Genomic DNA, 13,631 nt, shown 5'->3' with positions numbered 1-13,631 from the left:
CTGGGCATCCCTGAGTGAGCATCTGCGTGGCCGTGTCCTGCGCGTGAGAGAGCGTGTGCGCGCCTGTACTCGGGGACTGTCCCCGCCAGTGTGCGTGCCTGACAGTGCCCGCGCCCGTGCCCCTCACACCCTGCTGGCTCCCGCCGCGCAAGTGCAGCCATGCTGGCAGAAGCGGTGAAGGAAGACCTCCGCATGCTCTGGGAGCGCCTGGCCCAGTGTTCTGCGGAGTCCGTAAGGCACAAGGAGCTGCTGCGGTGTCTGGTAGGTGTGGAGCGTTCCCCTTGCCCCCCGGGGCTGGGGCTGCGAGAGCTGAGCCCCTGACCCCTCCTTTGCCCACGCAGGGGAAGAAGCAGCAGGAGCTGAGGGAAGCCATGGAGGAGCTCAGGAGAGAGGTCAGTGTCCCCTCCTGCGCCCATGTCGGCCAGCAGCGGCGGCTGGGGCTGTGTCAGGGGCTCATTGCCTGTGTCCGGCTCCTCTTCCCAGAACTGTGATGTGGCGCGGTGTTTCCGAAACAACCGCCAGGAGCTCCAGGAGCTGGAGGGGCTGGTGGCCCAGACAAAGGTGAGTTCACAGAATCCCAGACGGCTTGAGGTTGGAAGGCACCTCTGGAGATCATCTTGTCTCGTGCACTTGCCCCTGCTCGAGCAGGGTCACCGAGAGCCAGGCGCTCGGGACCATGTCCAGGTGTGGACCACGTCCAGAGTTGGGCCTGGGGGTCCCTCTGTCTGCCCGCAGTGCCAGCAGGGCTGGGAAGGAGAGGGGACGCGAGGGCCAAGGCAGTGCCCGAAGGGAGCCGGGAGGGGATAAGGCGGAGGGCAGTGCGCTCGTGGGAGTGTGCCGGTGCCCTGACGGCTGCTCCTCTTCCCCTCCTCTCCCGCAGGAGCACTTTCAGATGGAGAACGGGGAGGCAGGCGTGAGCGTGGAAGAGGCGCAGAAGGTAGAGGGGAGAAGGAGGCCCGTCCTGACAGGGTCAGGGAGGGGGGTGCCAGTGCTGGGGCCGTGCAGCCCAGCAGCCGCAGCAGTGGTGTGGCTGGGGAGGACCTTTCCTTTGGGCCTCGATGGCATCCGTGATGGAGGGCTGGGGCCTCTGGATTGGGAGGGGGGTGCCGGGTAGTCTGGCGGTGGGCCCTCGCCGGTGCCACGGAGGTCCTCGTCCAGCCCCTGCCCCTCCTGGAGAGGTTCCTGTTCCCCTTTCTCTCGCAGGCAGACCTCTTTCAGGGAACGGCAGGAGGAGGCACAGCAGTGCCGGAGCTTTTCAAGGTCTGTGAACCAGATCCATCAGTCCCTCGGGGAGTGTCCAGAGCTGCTGGGCAATGGCGCTACTCCCAGGACAGCCGGGTGCCTGCCACCCTGGCCCTGGCCTGACTTCCCCATGCCCTGGGTGGGGACTGACTGGGGATGCCCTTTCCACCACGGCTCCCTGCAATGTGTCCCGCTTGCCTTGCAGACGGACCAGTGGTCAGAGCTGACAAAAGCTCTGCAGGAGCAAGTTGAGGTCAAGAAGGTACTGTGGCCAGGAGGGATGGGGGCTCGACACGTTTGTGAGGTTAAAGCCCCCTCAGAGCGAGCGTGGCATGGACTCTTGACTGGGCCCTTTGCTTTTCCAGCTGCTCAGGAACAAGCTCCAGCACCTCCAGGAGAGACAGGAATGCCTGCGAGAGCCAAGAGCTTTGTGAGTGGCAACGAGTCCCTGACTGAAACCTGTGGCAGCGGGACGGGGGGGTGCTGAGCAGCTGAGGCTGGGCAGCACCCCGGCTCCCTGTTGGCCACCACCCGGGGGGGTCGCCATGCCGGCCGAGGTCTCTTCTCACAGCCCAGAACCCCATGGTTTCCGTAGCAGGGGGAAGAAGGTGCAGGCAGAACCACCAGAGGAGTCGCTGCTGCAGGAGATGGTGGCCGTGCAGCTGGTAGGACAGACAAGCCCGCTGTGGGCCTTGGGGAGGGAAGGGTCTGCTCTGTGCCCGAGGAACATGAGGGCACTGGTCTCAGCGGGGACGAGGGAGGGGCTCTGAGCCCCCAAACCTCGGCCCCCTCGCACACCCCAACACATGTCCCTGCTGTGCCTTGGCCTGTAGGAGGAGCAGCTGGCGTCAAGGAGGCATGGCATCACTTCTTGGCTGAGGTGAGTTGCCGGGGGGGGGGCTCGCGGTGCCGTGGCTCTTCGTAGGCAGTGGGGTGCCCGTGCCGGTGGTCCCAAGGGCGTTAGGCAGCTTGGGACTTCTCCGGGATGAAATGTTTCAGTATGTCTTTTCTTCCTAGCTTGGGGGGCGCGTAAGGGGGGCATTTGGGGGCCCACTGGGGAGACGGACAGTAGAGCTGGGAGAGGTGCCCGGGCCCCTCACTCCAGTCCTGAGCGGGGAGTGCTGTGCCCGGCACGGTGCATGGTCCCACGGTGGCATTTGAAGAGGGTGTTTGGAAAGAGCGGAGGCAAATTGGGCCCCTGCTCTGCCTGACCCCTCTCCTGTCCCCCAGGAGACTTCTTCTGTTCCTCGCCTTCCTCCAGATCGCCATCCTCATCGTGGTTGTGCTGAAGGGAGACATCCTTGACTGGGTCCTGCCACCAAAGCTGGCGGCCGCCTTTGGGAGCCGCCCAGCGAGGTCCCAGCTCTTCTGAGATAAAGCAGGAAAGAGAATAAAGCAGCCTGTGACTGTAGAACAAGGGTGCGACCTTGTCAATGAATGTCCGCTGACGGGTCGGAGGGAGGTGGCTGCTGCTTTCCCTTCTGCCTGTGCACACCCCGCCATGGCTCTGCCTCAGACCTGGCTCTTGCCCGATTTGGAGGCAGGAATATCCCTTTGGTCGGTGTGGGTCAGCGTTCCTGGCTACATCCCCTCCCAAGATCTTGCCCATTTCAGCCTATGGAAGGAGGGGCAGACACAACGTGTGATGAACTGACGGCACCCCCATTCGTCGTCCCCCTGCACTGCTCGGGGGGACGAGGCAGAGAAAATTAGGAGTGAAGTTTAGTCCGGGAAGAAGGGAGGGGTGGGGGGAAAGTGTTTTTAAGATTTGGTTTTGCTTCTCATTACTCGACTCTGGTTCAATGAGTAATAAATTAATTTTCCCAAGCTCAGTCTGTTTTGCCCGTGACAGTAATTGCTGACTGATCTCCCTGCCCTTATCTCGACCCACGAGCCTTTTGCTATGTTTTCTCTCCCCTGTCCCGCCGAGGAGGGGGAGTGATAGAGCGTCTTTGGGTGGCACCTGCTGTCCAGCCAGGGTCAACCCACCACGCTTAGTCGTAATTGCCTTTACATGAGGCGAAGATAAACGAGGCGCATTTAGGAAAACCTCTGCAAGAGCTGACATGGGTGCAAATGTTCGTCAAAAGGAGGTAGGTTAAGAAATGGGAAAAGAAAGTGTATTTTAGTCTACTTGTGCCAAGACTAAATGGGAAAGGTCTCTCTCTGCTGCCTATATTTAATCTCCCGTTAAGTGCAGTGGAGAAACCATCTACATGGGATTTAGACATGCATTTCATTGTCGACAACAGTCAACCACCCTTTAACGAATCTACCTTTTTAGAGATCATCTGAATAGTCAGAGGGGCAAGAGAGTTACCCTCTTCTATCCTGAAGAGAAGGTACACAGGGAAGAAACTTATCTTAGCAAACAAAAATGTCTCCCAGCAGGGAACGGATGCTTCTATTACTTTCTTTTCAAAATCAGAGTCAGTCAGAAAGTGACAATGTAGAGTTGAATGGAATACAGGAAGAGTCTGTATAAAGGAGTGTACACATAAGAGGAGAGAGAGAGAGAGTTTGTACGCTCAGAGGAGTTTTAACATTACGTTCAAGCATCACTGTGAAGCATCACTCATGGTTTCTGCATGGCCAAAGACCCTGACACTGTGTCTAAGAATTTTGATTTTCCCGCTGGGTTACTTCACTCAGCTCTTCAGGAGCATCTTCCCGGGACGCATCAAAGCAAAAGGGACCTTCCCCTAGAGGCTGCGACAGATCCTGCAGCAGCATTTGCTAAAGAAGGTGCGAGTTGTGAGAAGCACAGTGACGACTCTTTTGGCAACAATGCCAGAACTAAACCTTTTGGGAAGGTGTAAAGATAATGAGGCCACTCAGAACTGTTGCAGGGCATATTTGCTCTTGTGTTTTTTAATGGAAGCACGTGAAGTCTTGTACCTTCTGGGATCGTGTGACTGCGTTGGGGCAGTGCTTAGGGCAGTGTGAGTGAAGCCAAACCCGGTATTTACCAGCCCGGAATTTCTTCAAGCAAATCATGATGCAAGTGAAACTATCCCATTCTGATAATTTTGATGTTAAAATAAGTCTTTGACAGAAAGAATGAGCAAGCGCGAGTCTCAGAAATTAGAGACTGACGGGGAAAAAGAGCTGGTTTAAGAACCAGCCTTAAAGAAGCTGCTAAAGCAGGGTAAGGTTCACCGTTTTGTTACTAAGCCAAATCCTCTGTCGTGGAGTGGGATGCTCCAAACCCAGGTGTGGAGCTGTTTTACAGCCCACACCACCTTTGGCTACATTGATGTGCTGTCAGAATTCATAAAGAGCTGTAAGCAGAGCTTGCCCAGAGCTGTCAGAGCCAGGCCTGTGGACGTGAACGCTTCAGACTCGGCAAGGGTTCGGAGAACCGGAGGTGGGGCTGTGTTTGAAACTGAAGAACCTGCGCTAGACGATTCTGAAGGGTTATCTTTGATACCTGTTGGACCTGTAAGTTTAATGCTCCAAAAGCATATCGTGTCCAGTTACTTAAAAGACGTACCTGCCAGGTAATATTTTCTAGGACAAACTGGTGTCGTTTCAAGGTTACATAAGGGGTAAAAATATTCTCAAACATTAACGCAGTTAGTTGTGCAGCAGTATAATAACTGGGAGTTTGGACTCCATTAATCGCCCCATCGGGACGAGCCTTTGGATTACTTCCCGCTTCTCCACGCGATCGCCGGGAAGGTGCTATAAGATGAAAAACACGAGATGGACACAAAGAAGGGATAGCTAATCCACAGCTCAGGCCGGCGTGATATTCCCGTGTTAAGTGAGAGTAAAATTTTCCATTGGAGCACCCCCATGCTAGTCCCAGTGGGGCTGGACATATGCTAGTTTTACAGGTATATTGATCCATATAATTGATAGCACATATAATAGGTTTGGTGTTTAAAGGCGTCCCTTGTAGGGGATAATGAGTAAAGGGTACTCCACGCCGTTCTTGTTTAAAAAAATTGCGACTTCTGGGAAGAGTGGTATTACAAGTTTTGTCGCTATTTCGCCATCCCTTTGAAGGATATCCCCAGCACGTGCACATATCTCGAATTAGAGTTCTGAGACTATCAATAAACCAAGTTTCAGGAGGATCTCCTGGTCCCGAATCACAAGTGGTTCTCTCAGAACAATTAAAAAGGGGGTTTTCAACTTCCCTGATAGGTGGATCAAATTTGGGCTCTATAAAAACTTCTCCCACTTTGTTTCCTGACCAAGCCCACATCAAATTATTTCTATCTCAAGAGGTCATATGAGTCTTATTCGGGAGTAGGATACACCATTGTGGGTCCCATCGAGTAGAACAGTTTGCTTCACAGAAAGCAGGTTTTGCCAATGGATCAAACAGAGGATCCCATGGATAATAACAACAGGAGGTTTTCTTGGTGAGTTTTTTGAAAGTGACATTTCCAGCAGGTGTGTTCCCTTTGGCGCCAGCAAATAAGGAGTTTGATCTATCTATCGGAGAAGGAATAGAGACATTAAATGATGGTCTAGTAGCTTTACACACCACTGTTGAATATAACTTTGCATTTTTTGGCTTGTTTTGGAGGTTTACTCCAAACGTCATATATATATCAGACCTTATCATTGGCTGTTGTCGAAAATACAGCCCGTTATTCCTGACGGTCCAGCGGGGTGACAGGAACGTTACAGACGTGGCATCAGTCATATTAAAGCTAAACGACAGATTTACAGGTGACATAAAAAAACCTTAAACCTTCTTCGGCTGATCTAGGTAAAGTAAGCCACAGACCTTTAGTTTGGTAAGCCCACATTCTAACAAAACCTTGAACTAATTCCCAAGCCAGACGTGGGGTATTTTGGCTTGGGATTCCTCTAACACATAGGGAGAGACAAAGAACATAGGACCAGACCCACAATTGCCGGTGTTGAGCAGAATTGACAGTCATGGTTTGGCTATGTATCTCTCTGTATCACACAGATTACGAGTACAAATTCCCCAAAATAGCACCAGCTTCGACTTTCTGCGGTGGAGGATGTTTCTGGTAGTTACGCCTGTAAGAAAGAACAGAGGAAAAGATCCCGATTCTTTCAAATCGGTGGTTAAAAGGATGGGACAATCCACCCGGTATTAATCTCGCGTTCCTTTCCATGGGCATCAGCAGCTATCCATGAATAGGTGTTCAGTGGAGTTTTAAGGGTCAGAGGCACCTCCCCCGCTGTTGGGAGGTCCACCAGAACAGGTCGTCCTGGAGAGTGTAAGGGTTTTACAGGGTCCTTTTTCTCCCTCTTTCCAGGGAGCAAGGAGGGGGGTGTTGGACAGAAAGCAGTGAGTTCAGGGCATCCATTTATCCCCCATCGACCATTTACTCTGGCAATGGCATGCGGGAGTCTTGCGGACCACCCAGGGCCACGAGGCCTGAGGATGCCTTTTAGGAGTCCATTGGTCCTTTCTACTATCTCTCCTGTTAGCTTGGGGATAGTAGGGGGTATGGAATGTCCACTGTATTCCCTCGGTTTTTGCCCACGCCTGGACCACCCCGGCAGTAAAGTGGCTGCCGTTGTCTGATTGAATCGATTTAGGTTTAGGTAAAAAGCTAAACCGCAACTTTAACCCTTTGACTGTATTTTCCCCAGTCGCCCGTGCTACTGCTTCGGCCTGAACAAGTCCCGATATTACTTCCACCCCAACAAGCACATACTGTTTCCCTTCTGATTTCTTGAAAGGCCCTATGTAATCGACCTGCCAGGTTTCCCATAGTCCTTTCCCATCCCTCAGACGGAGTGGAGGATCTTGTCAGGGGTGCTTTTCCAGTCTGGTCCGGCATAGGCCGCAGGCAGAAATTACTGTGCTACGGAGTTTTCGGGGAGCAGGCCATCCTCTGCTCCCAGCCTCCTTAAGAAGATCTTTGACTCCCGAGTGACCACGTATCACGTGTAGCCACTCCAATAAGCGTTCCCATTTCTCCTCTTCTCTCTCTTCCGCCAGCACAGCCAGGCAGGTGAGCGAGTCCACCTGATTGTTCGGAATGCGCGCTGGGTGATCCCCCCCTTGGTGGGCGGCTACCCACCCCACCAATACGGGCTTTTGCTTGGCCACATTTAATATCTCCTCCCACTTTTTCCTCTGCCATACGGGCACCCGGTTTACTTCCCACTGCTTTTGTTCCCAAAAGGAGAGCCACTCGGTGCATCCCTTGACTACGGCACAAGGATCAGTGGAGATGTGTACGGGTTCCATCCTGCCTGTCTCTCTCATTACCACACTCCAAACTGCTCTCAGTTCCCCCACCTGAGCGCTCCCTTCTCCTTCTGTTGCAATTGGCTCCCCAGAATCAACGTGCAGAGCAGCTGCTCGGTATTTCCATACTTTCCCCTCCCTCCTCCAAGAGGCCTCAGTAAAGCACACATTTTTCAGGTGGCATTCCAATGAGGGGGCTTCCTTTATGTAGGAAGAAGGGGTTTCCTCATCAGGGCGTGGATGATTTTTCCTGTGTTATTTGGAGCATTTTGGGTGCTCCCTCCTCCACTGGCTAAGCGTGACTGTAAGGCTCTAGCTGGGCATACCGCTTCCTGACCCTTTCCCACTGGGCAACTGCCACAGGGGGTGGGGTGCCTGCCAGTACGGGGTTTAGGACCTTAAAGGGCCCGCGCAGGATTATGGATTGTTGCCGTATCATTCTTTCAGCCTCCTGCAAGGCTAGACTCACCACAAAAAGACCCTTTTCCCAGACCGAGTATCGCTTTTCTGCATCTTTCAAGCCGCGTGAATGAAACGCAATGGGGCGGGTCGGACCCTCCGGCCCACGCTGCCACACGTGTATAGATGCCCCATGAATTGCAAAACCCCATTCAATTTGGAGCGCATCTGTCGGGTGTAGTGGACCCAAAGCTTGATATGTTCCTGCTTCAAACACTAGTAATTTCAGGGCTTCCTCATGAGTAGGAGTCCAATCCCAGGTAGCTTTTTTGCGCGTTAAATCCTACAGGGGACGAGCTGTGACAGAAAAATCCGGCATCTGTTTCCTCCAGAATACCAGCAAGCCTAGGATATGTTGCAGTTCCTTTTTTTGTCCCCTGGGATTTTTATCTGTTCTAAAGTAGCCAAGGTTTCGGGGGGAATAGAAATCGCTCCTCCTTTCCACCATATACCTAGGAACTTCACCTCGGGGGGAGGGGAGTTGTATCTTTTCTGCTGGAACCTGAAGTTCTAAACTTTCCAGGTGAGTGATCGTTTTCTTTTGGGTTTGTCCCACCGCAGTGGCATCGGACCCCCCCACCAATATATCATCGATGTATTGGTAGGTTTTAACTCCCTCCTCAGGGATGATTTCTGACAGTGCTTGGGCCAGGGCGTGGTGCGCCAAGGTAGGCGAGTGCCGATATCCTTGGGGCAAACGAGTAAAGGTATATTGTATACCTTCCCATGTAAATGCAAATCTAGCTCTATCACCTTCCTGTAGAGGAACCATGAAAACCATGTCTTTTGCATCAATGGTGGCTGACATTTTATGGGACTGTTCCTGTATGGTGCCAATCGGTTCGGCCATATTAGGCACGGCCGCTGTCAGAGGACTGGTGCCGGCGTTTAAGCATCGATAATCGATCGTTAGCCGCCACTTCCCATTCGGTTTGCGAACTGGCCACGCTGGGGAGTTATAAGGGGAGTGAGTTGGAATAATTAGCCCCTGCTCTTGCAGCTCTCTTATCACCGGAGCGATTCCCTCCCTCGCTGCCAGCGGTAAGGGACAGGGTTTCACATTCACGATTTTAGAGGCGGGGGGGGGGGGGGGGGGGTAGGAGCAGCCTGCAAACGCCTCATCAGGGTTGCCGGAGACCCGAACTTCCACTGCCTCCCTGCCGAGTCTGTCCAGGAGTTCCCTTTCAATAAATCCAATCCCAAAATATTCGTGGGGAGCACTGAAGGGACTGGAGCACAAGTCTGATGGGAGCGGCTGAGGGAACTGGGGTTCTTTAGCCTGGAGCAGAGGAGGCTGAGGGGAGACCTTATCGCTCTCTACATCTATCTCAAAGGAGGTTGTAGCCGGGTGGGTGTTGGTCTCTTCTCCCAGGTGACTAGCGAAAGGACAAGAGGGAATGGTCTCAAGTTGCATCAGAGGAGATTTAGCTTGGATATGAGGAAAAATTTCTTCACCGAAAGAGTGGTCAGGCATTGGAACAGGCTGCCCAGAGAGGTGGTGGAGTCACCATCCCTGACCCTGGAGGTGTTCAGAAAACCTGTAGACGTGGCACTTTGGGACATGGTTTAGTAGACATGGTGCTGTTGGGTTGACGGTTGGACTTGATGACCTTAGAGGTCTTTGCCAACCTTGAAGATTCTATGGTTCTATGATTCCGGGGTCATCCCTGGGCACCCCAGCTCTCCTCAGCTATTAGCTGTTTATGATCAAATACCCCACAACTGCCCCAAACCGCTTCAGACACTGCCTCAGCCACAGACACCCACGGCAACTGCCTGCCTCCACACCCCCTGCTGTGTTGGATCTGACTGAGAGGGAGTTAATTTTCCCCAAAGCATCTCTCACGGTGCTGTGCTTTGTGTTGGTAGCTAGCAAGGTGTTGATAACACACCAGTGTTTTGGCTACTACTGAGCAGTGCTGGCACAGCATCAAGGCTGTCTCTCCCACATTCCCCCCCACCCCTCCACCCCCCACCCTCCCCCACTAGACTGTGGATGGGCAAGATCTTGGGAGGGGATGTAGCCAGGAACGCTGACCCACACCGACCAAAGGGATATTCCTGCCTCCAAATCGGGCAAGAGCCAGGTCTGAGGCAGAGCCATCGCGGGGTGTGCACAGGCAGAAGGGAAAGCAGCAGCCACCTCCCTCCGACCCGTCAGCGGACATTCATTGACAAGGTCGCACCCTTGTTCTACAATCACAGGCTGCTTTATTCTCTTTCCTGCTTTATCTCAGAAGAGCTGGGACCTCGCTGGGCGGCTCCCAAAGGCGGCCGCCAGCTTTGGTGGCAGGACCCAGTCAAGGATGTCTCCCTTCAGCACAACCACGATGAGGATGGCGATCTGGAGGAAGGCGAGGAACAGAAGAAGTCTCCTGGGGGACAGGAGAGGGGTCAGGCAGAGCAGGGGCCCAATTTGCCTCCGCTCTTTCCAAACACCCTCTTCAAATGCCACCGTGGGACCATGCACCGTGCCGGGCACAGCACTCCCCACTCAGGACTGGAGTGAGGGGCCCGGGCACCTCTCCCAGCTCTACTGTCCGTCTCCCCAGTGGGCCCCCAAATGCCCCCCTTACGCGCCCCCCAAGCTAGGAAGAAAAGACATACTGAAACATTTCATCCCGGAGAAGTCCCAAGCTGCCTAATGCCCTTGGGACCACTGGCACGGGCACCCCACTGCCTACGAAGAGCCACGGCACCGCGAGCCCCCCCCCCGGCAACTCACCTCAGCCAAGAAGTGATGCCATGCCTCCTTGACGCCAGCTGCTCCTCCTACAGGCCAAGGCACAGCAGGGACATGTGTTGGGGTGTGCGAGGGGGCCGAGGTTTGGGGGCTCAGAGCCCCTCCCTCGTCCCCGCTGAGACCAGTGCCCTCATGTTCCTCGGGCACAGAGCAGACCCTTCCCTCCCCAAGGCCCACAGCGGGCTTGTCTGTCCTACCAGCTGCACGGCCACCATCTCCTGCAGCAGCGACTCCTCTGGTGGTTCTGCCTGCACCTTCTTCCCCCTGCTACGGAAACCATGGGGTTCTGGGCTGTGAGAAGAGACCTCGGCCGGCATGGCGACCCCCCGGGTGGTGGCCAACAGGGAGCCGGGGTGCTGCCCAGCCTCAGCTGCTCAGCACCCCCCCGTCCCGCTGCCACAGGTTTCAGTCAGGGACTCGTTGCCACTCACAAAGCTCTTGGCTCTCGCAGGCATTCCTGTCTCTCCTGGAGGTGCTGGAGCTTGTTCCTGAGCAGCTGGAAAAGCAAAGGGCCCAGTCAAGAGTCCATGCCACGCTCGCTCTGAGGGGGCTTTAACCTCACAAACGTGTCGAGCCCCCATCCCTCCTGGCCACAGTACCTTCTTGACCTCAACTTGCTCCTGCAGAGCTTTTGTCAGCTCTGACCACTGGTCCGTCTGCAAGGCAAGCGGGACACATTGCAGGGAGCCGTGGTGGAAAGGGCATCCCCAGTCAGTCCCCACCCAGGGCATGGGGAAGTCAGGCCAGGGCCAGGGTGGCAGGCACCCGGCTGTCCTGGGAGTAGCGCCATTGCCCAGCAGCTCTGGACACTCCCCGAGGGACTGATGGATCTGGTTCACAGACCTTGAAAAGCTCCGGCACTGCTGTGCCTCCTCCTGCCGTTCCCTGAAAGAGGTCTGCCTGCGAGAGAAAGGGGAACAGGAACCTCTCCAGGAGGGGCAGGGGCTGGACGAGGACCCCCGTGGCACCGGCGAGGGCCCACCGCCAGACTACCCGGCACCCCCCTCCCAATCCAGAGGCCCCAGCCCTCCATCACGGATGCCATCGAGGCCCAAAGGAAAGGTCCTCCCCAGCCACACCACTGCTGCGGCTGCTGGGCTGCACGGCCCCAGCACTGGCACCCCCCCTCCCTGACCCTGTCAGGACGGGCCTCCTTCTCCCCTCTACCTTCTGCGCCTCTTCCACGCTCACGCCTGCCTCCCCGTTCTCCATCTGAAAGTGCTCCTGCAGGAGAGGAGGGGAAGAGGAGCAGCCGTCAGGGCACCGGCACACTCCCACGAGCGCACTGCCCTCCGCCTTATCCCCTCCCGGCTCCCTTCGGGCACTGCCTTGGCCCTCGCGTCCCCTCTCCTTCCCAGCCCTGCCGGCACTGCGGGCAGACAGAGGGACCCCCAGGCCCAACTCTGGACGTGGTCCACACCTGGACATGGTCCCGAGCGCCTGGCTCTCGGTGACCCTGCTCGAGCAGGGGCAAGTGCACGAGACAAGATGATCTCCAGAGGTGCCTTCCAACCTCAAGCCGTCTGGGATTCTGTGAACTCACCTTTGTCTGGGCCACCAGCCCCTCCAGCTCCTGGAGCTCCTGGCGGTTGTTTCGGAAACACCGCGCCACATCACAGTTCTGGGAAGAGGAGCCGGACACAGGCAATGAGCCCCTGACACAGCCCCAGCCGCCGCTGCTGGCCGACATGGGCGCAGGAGGGGACACTGACCTCTCTCCTGAGCTCCTCCATGGCTTCCCTCAGCTCCTGCTGCTTCTTCCCCTGCGTGGGCAAAGGAGGGGTCAGGGGCTCAGCTCTCGCAGCCCCAGCCCCGGGGGGCAAGGGGAACGCTCCACACCTACCAGACACCGCAGCAGCTCCTTGTGCCTTACGGACTCCGCAGAACACTGGGCCAGGCGCTCCCGGAGCATGCGGAGGTCTTCCTTCACCGCTTCTGCCAGCATGGCTGCACCTGCGCGGCGGGAGCCAGCAGGGTGTGAGGGGCACGGGCGCGGGCACTGTCAGGCACGCACACTGGCGGGGACAGGCCCCGAGTACAGGCGCGCACACGCTCTCTCACGCGCAGGACACGGCCACGCAGATGCACGCTCAGGGATGCCCAGGGCTGCCACGGGAGCCTCCCCCCAGAGAGGAGCACCGTCAGCCGCCTGTGCTCGCGCGCCCCCAGCCCCCACAGCCAGCGGTCCTGTGCGCGCACGTGCACTAGTTGCGTGCTCGGCTCGGCCTGCGCCAGCTGGGTGCCGAGCACGTGGCAGGAGGTGGTGGGGGGCTGAGGAGAGAAGGAGCTTCCCCTGCCCTGCTCTGCCGGGCGCTCACGGGGCCCCTCCTGCCCTGGGGCCTCTGCCACGCCACCTCCAGCATCCACATCCCACCCTGTGAGCTCAATACGCTCCCCACCCCCGAGATCCCCTTCCTCTTGGTCCCCCCCTTACCAGACCCAGCAGCACACGTGCCTCGGTCCAGGCAGCTGCCTTCCCCCTGCCGCTGGCAGACACACACAGACCCCCAGCCAAGGGCTGCGGGGACCGTGGGCGTACTCGGCCCTCACCTCCTCTTCTCCGTCGGGCACCTTCCGCTGCACGGCGGACACAGGACAGGTCGTTGGTGACTGCTCTCCAAACCCCTGCCCAGTAGCACCGAGGTTGGGTTCTCCTCCAAATGCTCCCCCGCCTCTGGGAGCAGCTCCCTTTCTACCTGCCAGGGCGCCCGTCTCACAAAGGCACAGTGACATCGCAGTGACACGGCCACCGCTGCCCACTGTGACATGGCCATCACCTCCCTGGGGCTGGCGCCAAGAGCTGAGGCGGGGCCCAGCCACCGCCACGGGGAAACAGGGCGTCACTCTCAGCACCCACTCTTAGCATGCGGGCGGGAGCGACTGCGGGTGCTGCCTGTCGGCGTCTCCCCGTGGGGTTTGCCTGTTCCTTGACCATCCGGCTCTCACAGCTCCCCGCCCCAGCACCAGGCATGAGCCAGGCTGCGCGCGGCCTCC

The 13,631-nt window shown here is 56.6% G+C and overlaps 3 protein-coding genes across 6 annotated transcripts; 2 read left to right on the top strand and 1 right to left on the bottom strand.

Annotated features, from left to right (window-relative positions):
* Nucleotides 1-213: 213 nt before the first annotated feature.
* Nucleotides 214-12,331, top strand: LOC129198194 (cleavage and polyadenylation specificity factor subunit 6-like). Of its 2 annotated transcripts, XM_054807333.1 has the most exons (4): nucleotides 214-392; nucleotides 484-561; nucleotides 881-1,021; nucleotides 11,574-12,331. In XM_054807333.1, the coding sequence occupies exons 1-4, from the start codon at nucleotides 372-374 to the stop codon at nucleotides 11,769-11,771; spliced, it is 438 nt and encodes a 145-aa protein (XP_054663308.1). In that variant the 5' UTR covers nucleotides 214-371; the 3' UTR covers nucleotides 11,772-12,331. The 2 variants fall into 2 exon arrangements, with proteins under 2 accessions (XP_054663308.1, XP_054663307.1); XM_054807332.1 differs by having other exon boundaries at nucleotides 214-561.
* On the top strand, nucleotides 1,277-2,625 carry LOC129198193 (uncharacterized). 3 transcript variants are annotated; one of them, XM_054807331.1, is made up of 5 exons: nucleotides 1,277-1,504; nucleotides 1,608-1,672; nucleotides 1,838-1,907; nucleotides 2,076-2,122; nucleotides 2,473-2,625. In XM_054807331.1, the coding sequence occupies exons 1-5, from the start codon at nucleotides 1,373-1,375 to the stop codon at nucleotides 2,612-2,614; spliced, it is 456 nt and encodes a 151-aa protein (XP_054663306.1). In that variant the 5' UTR covers nucleotides 1,277-1,372; the 3' UTR covers nucleotides 2,615-2,625. The 3 variants fall into 3 exon arrangements, with proteins under 3 accessions (XP_054663306.1, XP_054663305.1, XP_054663304.1); XM_054807330.1 differs by having other exon boundaries at nucleotides 1,277-1,672; XM_054807329.1 differs by having other exon boundaries at nucleotides 1,277-1,672; nucleotides 1,838-2,122.
* Nucleotides 10,117-13,061, bottom strand: LOC129198192 (pleckstrin homology domain-containing family D member 1-like). The gene is made up of 9 exons (XM_054807328.1): nucleotides 12,481-13,061; nucleotides 12,350-12,400; nucleotides 12,181-12,258; nucleotides 11,805-11,861; nucleotides 11,237-11,293; nucleotides 11,069-11,133; nucleotides 10,835-10,904; nucleotides 10,620-10,666; nucleotides 10,117-10,269 (listed from the first exon to the last, which is right to left on the bottom strand). Exons 1-9 carry the CDS (start codon nucleotides 12,580-12,582, stop codon nucleotides 10,128-10,130), a joined length of 669 nt encoding a protein of 222 aa, XP_054663303.1. The 5' UTR covers nucleotides 12,583-13,061; the 3' UTR covers nucleotides 10,117-10,127.
* Nucleotides 13,062-13,631: the final 570 nt, after the last annotated feature.

This window comes from Grus americana, chromosome 31 (assembly GCF_028858705.1).
Source record: "Grus americana isolate bGruAme1 chromosome 31, bGruAme1.mat, whole genome shotgun sequence".
Taxonomy (NCBI): domain Eukaryota; kingdom Metazoa; phylum Chordata; class Aves; order Gruiformes; family Gruidae; genus Grus; species Grus americana.
The sequence above is the reverse complement of the archived record's forward strand: the minus strand, read 5'-3'. Positions and strand labels throughout refer to the sequence as shown.

Excerpts from the sequence above, each read along its gene's own strand:
- LOC129198194 (XM_054807332.1), top strand. The coding sequence starts at position 415 with ATGTCGGCCAGCAGCGGCGGCTGGGGCTGTGTCAGGGGCTCATTGCCT. Across the intron at positions 562-880 it reads GGCTGGTGGCCCAGACAAAG|GAGCACTTTCAGATGGAGAA; the intron begins GTGAGTTCACAG and ends CCTCTCCCGCAG. Across the intron at positions 1,022-11,573 it reads GCAGCCCAGCAGCCGCAGCA|GGGCAGGGGCTGGACGAGGA; the intron begins GTGGTGTGGCTG and ends CCTCTCCAGGAG.
- LOC129198193 (XM_054807329.1), top strand. The coding sequence starts at position 1,373 with ATGCCCTGGGTGGGGACTGACTGGGGATGCCCTTTCCACCACGGCTCC. Across the intron at positions 1,673-1,837 it reads CTGCGAGAGCCAAGAGCTTT|CAGGGGGAAGAAGGTGCAGG; the intron begins GTGAGTGGCAAC and ends TGGTTTCCGTAG. Across the intron at positions 2,123-2,472 it reads GGCATCACTTCTTGGCTGAG|GAGACTTCTTCTGTTCCTCG; the intron begins GTGAGTTGCCGG and ends CCTGTCCCCCAG.
- LOC129198192 (XM_054807328.1), bottom strand. The coding sequence starts at position 12,582 with ATGCTGGCAGAAGCGGTGAAGGAAGACCTCCGCATGCTCCGGGAGCGC. Across the intron at positions 11,134-11,236 it reads AGCAAGTTGAGGTCAAGAAG|CTGCTCAGGAACAAGCTCCA; the intron begins GTACTGTGGCCA and ends TTGCTTTTCCAG. Across the intron at positions 10,667-10,834 it reads AGATGGTGGCCGTGCAGCTG|GAGGAGCAGCTGGCGTCAAG; the intron begins GTAGGACAGACA and ends CTTGGCCTGTAG.